The sequence below is a fragment of the Silene latifolia genome, chromosome 4, assembly GCF_048544455.1.
Source record: "Silene latifolia isolate original U9 population chromosome 4, ASM4854445v1, whole genome shotgun sequence".
NCBI lineage: Eukaryota > Viridiplantae > Streptophyta > Magnoliopsida > Caryophyllales > Caryophyllaceae > Silene > Silene latifolia.
In genome coordinates this window covers 64,041,210-64,046,911 of record NC_133529.1, presented here as the reverse complement: position 1 = coordinate 64,046,911, position 5,702 = coordinate 64,041,210, and the positions used below count along the sequence as shown (strand labels likewise).

Sequence of the window (5,702 nt, the reverse complement as noted above, 5' to 3'; positions counted from 1 at the left end):
TTGTTTTGAATTTTTGATCATAATTCATAAGGGCATCCACAATAGATGAACCTCTAAAGAGGTTTGTCACATGACACATCATCAATTTAACAAACCTCTTCAATAACAAACCCATATACAACAATAGACAAACCTTTTCAAGGTTCATATCATAGGACCCACATAAAATTACCCATTTTTTCCCCTCATACATATGTTATTGGAGAATAAAAATATCTAACTTTTAGGGACCACTTGCCAATCAATCAACAAACCCGTATATCGAAATGTGTAACATTCCTATGGATGAACCTCAAACCCCATCTCCAACAATAGAGAGGTTTGTCAACAAACCTCTAAAAAGTACACAAACCTTTGTTGACAAACCTCTATTGTTGATGCTCTAATAGTTGGTGTATAATGTGGTCCCAAGACCACATGACATAGATGATAGTGAGTTATTGATTAAAGTAGTATATACTGGGGCAGGCCAGTGGTCGACTACTGAGGAACGGCACTTAAATAAGTTCGGGCCTGTATTATGGATTTCATGGGCTACAATCGTTATTTTAGGGTCGTCTTAAATATCGTCGACACTTTTAGTAATTATCGTCGACTATTAAGACAAGTTGTCAAGTTTGCCCCCATTTAACTCTACCTTAACTTTCTCTCTCTCTCTCTCTCTCTCTCTAAAATCTTTCTAAAAAAAGACGGTTTTTTTTACGTAATGTTCGATTAAAACGGTTTAATCATGTCAGATAATAACGTTAACAATGATCAAGCTAGCAACGAATTCGCCGGGGTATGTTTAGATTTTAATTACGCTTCTATTTTATAATTTTTTGTTCGGATTAGATTAGAACGGATTAGCAATTACCCTTCCCAATGCCCAAAACAAATTCAAGACGAAAATTAGTTTTTTTTAGAAAAAAAAATAGACGAAATAGGCCTGGACGAAATTTTTTTTCGTCCAGGCCCATTTAGTATTTTTTTTAATTTTCTAAAAAAAAAAACTAATTTCCGGCTTACCGTTAAATATATTAATTAAATAATTACGATAAACTAATTTCCGTCTTACAAATATCGGTAAATGTATTAATTAAATAATTACGGTAAATTCCGTCTTACAAATGTCGTTAAATAAATATAATAATTTTCATCTTATGTAATTTTTGTGTTAAATATCGTTTTTTATTTTTATTTATATTTTAAATTCGGTTTGTTTAATATGATAATTTTTGAAATTCGTGCAGGATTATTACGATGATTTCGGTAGCAACGGTGTTGATTACACGGAACATTTCATTACCAACAGAGTATTCACTTCAAGTAAAGAAGGGTTCAATTGGGCATATCAGATCGCACTTGGACACGGTTTTGGCATTAAAAGAGCAAGCAACAAGAGACGGGGTCAGAAGACGGATCTTCGTGTGGATTACTTTGTATGTCGTAGAGGTGGAAGACGTCCTAACAATGATGATGGAGGCGCGTTAATGAGGGCTAACACGACTTTCCAATGGTGTGATTGCAAATTCAAAATGAAAATTGTTGAAGTACAAGCCGCCCCTCCACAATGGTTACTTTACATGCGATTCGGAGTTCATAATCATGCTTTGGTGAAGTATGGCGATAGTGATAGATATTATGCTAAGCTTGATGATGATGAGTTGGCGTTTATCGATGCCCAAGTTAGAGCTCATATACCACCGACTCTGATTAGTGCGGGATTACATAAGCGGAATCAAGAAAAACCACGACCCGCAAGACGACAAATCTACAACCGGGCTCAAAAAGTGAGGGCCGACGAAAGAGAAGGAAGAAACCCGGCACAACAAATGTTAGCACTTGCGGTTCAACATAGATATGTGCACTTTTGGGTTACCGATCAGTCGACTAATCAGCTAACCCACATGTTCATGGCTCATCCGGAAGCCGTTAAGATGTTTCGATCATACTACTATGTGGTCATCATGGTATCCACGTATAAGACCAACAAACACGGTCTTCCGCTTGTTGAGATGGTTGGGGTCACACCCGTTGGAAAGACCTTTCTGATCGCATATGCTTTTGTGAAGTACGAGTCCGAGGACGGTTATGCTTGGGCCTTACGGCATCTGAAGGCCCTTCTCAATGACGACGTTCAGCCTAATGTCATTGTTACAGATTTCGAAAGAGGGTTGACGAAGGCGATTCCCAATGTTTTTCCGAATTCCTCCCATTTGCTATGTCTTTGGCATATATATGCTGCCGTAGAGGCGATAGTACTTGATGTCGTCACTCGGGATAGTAATTGGGCTATATTCATTTCTTCAAGGTTGTTTGGAGTGGTTGTACAGGCGGGGACCCGAGCCGAGTTTGATGTCGCGTGGGAAAAATTGGCAAAGCAATGGCCACCAGTAGCAGCTTATATTCATAGTACATGGTTCCCGCACGTTGAAAAATGGGCCAAGTACCGAACAAACAAATTAACCCATTTTGGAAATACATCTACATCCCGAGTTGAGTCGGCACATGCAATTTTGAAGAAATGGTTGAATAGCGCGAAACTGGCACTTGATAGCATATGGGTCCGTTTTCATTCGTTGATGGAAACGCAACACGTGGAGATCCGACACTTATTAGAGTTATCTAGATCGAAACGGTTGACGAGGCTTGTTGGGTTATTCTCCAGATTAGCTTGTAAGCTTTTTAAGAATTCTCTCGTATCATTACGAGAAGAATTCCAAAGAGGCGCGTAGATGACGGAAGACCATTTGACAGTTGATTGCGGTTGTGTCTTGACTACATCACATGGTCTCTTATGTAGTTGTTCCCTTCATCGTCTATCTAGAGCTGGTTCTCGAGTCCCACTTGATGTCTTACATGATGATGTGACCATAATTAGCGCATATTTAGCCCCCGAATTAGCCTTGTCCCCATGCTTTTTAGTGCATATTTGGGTCATTTCTTATCTTTAGTTCTTTGTTTTGCATATTCTTTGAGATTTTGATCCCTTGGTAGGAAAGGAGTAAGAATCTTGCATTTTCATGGCAAAACAAGACTAAATTGATCGAATTCAATGACCAAGCATCAAGGAGATACAAGATTAGAAGGCCTTTGTACATATTATAGTAGAAGAGCAATGTTGAGAAAGGATCCTTGAGTCCCCAAGGAAATCCCCAAGGAATTTATGAAGAAAAGGGAAGAAAAGAAGAAGATATGTTGCTGAGTGACAATCCGAGCGGATTGTCACCAATCCGTCCGTCCCGCAGCTGCACAATCCGAGCGGCTTTGCTCTATTCCGCTCGGATTCCACCTCCACAATCCGACCGGATTCCCTTGAATCCGCTCGGATTCCAACGCCAGAATCCGCCCGTCCCGACCTTATTCCGCACGGATTCGGCTCCAGCACGGATCGTCTTCTCCAAGCTACGAAGAAAGAAGCCCTTCTCTCAAAAAATACCGGCTCCTCCTTGCTCAATCTAAAAAGTGTAATTACTAGTTTAGCCCTTAGTTAACCCTAATGCATCCTCCCTAATTTCCGCTATAAATACCCCATTAGTCTAATTAGAGGAGCATGTTCTTCTTATCAATAATTAGTGTAGTTAATATCAATCAAATCTCTCTTTAATATTGTAATCAAGTATTAATCAAGCTTTAATCCAAGTTTTAGTTCTTTAATCTCTCTCTTGTTCATCCTTTATTTTGGGTAATTGAAGATTATTTGGGTTATTATTGGGAGATTGACAACCTCTCAATCAAACATCAAGTACTTCTATTATTCTTGCTTTGTTATTGGAATCATTAGTAGGTATAATCTCTTAATCCCTTTTTAATTATTGCTAAATTACTTTTAATTGTTCATCATGTTTCATATTGTTAGTATGATTGACAACCTTGCTAGCATGTTCAATATGATGATGAGTGAGTAGTCTCTTAGCTAGGGTTAATGGGTGATTAGGGGAAACCAACATGGGGAATGATTCATGCTTAAATTAATATGCTTTCATGTTTTATTTGCTTGCTTGTTTTGATCTCAACTCATGCACATGTTATATTTGATGAAATGCTAAGCCTATGAATCCTTGCATTTACTATCATCTTCTATCTTTTCAATGAGACTTGTAAGACATAACCCAACTCGAGTCTCATTAGACCATGCATGTTGTTGAGTAGGGAAGATTAAGTCGACTTGTAGGTGTTGTACAATCTAATCGATTCGGCTCCGGGACCCAAACTTTCCTAGGATTGTAAGATATAACCCAACTCAATCCATCACAACAATAATTGCTTGCTTATAATTTGAGAACATGTTTGTATGATCATATCCCATGATTCCCCTATGATCCCATGACACCCTAGTGTCTTTAATCAATTGTCTACACCCCTTTAATTCATCTTGCTTGTTTATTTTCATTGCTATTTTAGTTTAGTGACCTTCTACATCAACCCAATTTGTGACACCCCTAAGACATCACTAGTTTCAATAGAAATCTCATTTCAACTCCCGTCCCTTGGGATCCGACCTTTACTTGCCTCTTTACTAATTGTAGAGTTGTTTGTGAAGCTATAAATTGTGTTTTGATTCGACCGTGACCCAACGACCACATCTTAATTTGTGAACACTAAGCGGTTCCGCATCAAAAATGGCGCCGTTGCCGGGGACGGTGTTTGTTTGATTTAGATTTCTTTTTATTGTTATTAGTTGTGTCTTTCTTCGCCTTGGGGAAGTAAAACTCCTCAAGGTTTGTTCTAATTGTTTTCGAGTTGTTTGATATTTTGCATGTCTAGAAGGTTACAAGGTGATTTGTTGCCTTTTGACCGTGAAATCGAAAGAACCTTGACGAACAATAGGAGACTTGTTAGGAGGAATTTAAGAGGTATTAGTGAAGTTGTTCAACCCACTAGTGAGTTTGTTAATCCTTTCGCAATAGAAGGAGAAGAGAACCCATTACACAATACCCCACAAAATCCACCTACAATGCCTAAATTCTCGTCACACTCCGTACCCACCGAGGAGAATCTACCAAATGGTACTCCTACACCGCAACATCTAACCGGAAATTTTATTGCCAAGTCCACCTTCATCCAATTAGTTGAGAGGAGCCAATTTGGGGGAATGCCTAGTGAAGACCCTCATTCTCATATGGAAACCTTTTGCGACTATTGTGATGCAATCTCTCAAACGGGCGTGACTAAAGACCAAATTAGATGGGTCTTATTTCCTTTCTCTTTAATCGGCACCGCGAAGCAATGGTTGAAGGGCCTTGATAAGGCCACCCTCGGAATAGATTCTTGGAAGAAGTTGGCTCTAGCTTTCTACAAAAAATTCTACCCACCGGAAAAGACTAACATGCTAAGAGCTCAAATTACGGGTTTTAAGCAAAGGGATGAAGAATCTTTGTATGAAGCTTGAGAGCGGTTCAAAGGAATTTGTCGCTCATGTCCTCACCATGGACTTAGCGAATGGTTTTTGGTACAACAATTTTGGAATGGTTTATATGAAGATTCTAGGAACATTCTCAATATGGGATCAAATGGAATGTTCACCGAAGTTGATGACAATCAAACATGGAACAAAATTGAGGAAATGGCGGTCCATAACTCACAATATAGTAGACCTCGCAAGGCTACTAGAGGAGGAAAGCATGAAGTGGACTCCGTTACTCAATTGGGTGCTCAACTTAGTGCTCACATTGACACAATCAACTTGAAGTTTGAACAAGCTATGGCTAGACTTGAGG

General features: G+C 39.1%; 1 protein-coding gene and 1 non-coding gene across 2 annotated transcripts; one reads left to right on the top strand and one right to left on the bottom strand.

Annotated features, from left to right (window-relative positions):
* Positions 1 to 730: 730 nt before the first annotated feature.
* LOC141651585 (protein FAR-RED IMPAIRED RESPONSE 1-like) lies at positions 731 to 2,717 on the top strand. The gene is made up of 2 exons (XM_074459290.1): positions 731 to 781; positions 1,233 to 2,717. The coding sequence occupies exons 1-2, from the start codon at positions 731 to 733 to the stop codon at positions 2,715 to 2,717; spliced, it is 1,536 nt and encodes a 511-aa protein (XP_074315391.1).
* Positions 2,718 to 5,311: 2,594 nt separating this feature from the next.
* LOC141654366 (small nucleolar RNA R71) lies at positions 5,312 to 5,418 on the bottom strand. The gene has a single exon (XR_012547926.1). It is a non-coding gene; the product is annotated as a small nucleolar RNA R71 (small nucleolar RNA).
* Positions 5,419 to 5,702: the final 284 nt, after the last annotated feature.

What these genes read in the sequence shown, in the direction of transcription:
- LOC141651585 (XM_074459290.1), top strand. Translation starts at nt 731, where the DNA reads ATGTCAGATAATAACGTTAACAATGATCAAGCTAGCAACGAATTCGCC. An exon ending in CTAGCAACGAATTCGCCGGG is followed by an intron (nt 782 to 1,232) that starts GTATGTTTAGAT and finishes AAATTCGTGCAG; the next exon opens with GATTATTACGATGATTTCGG.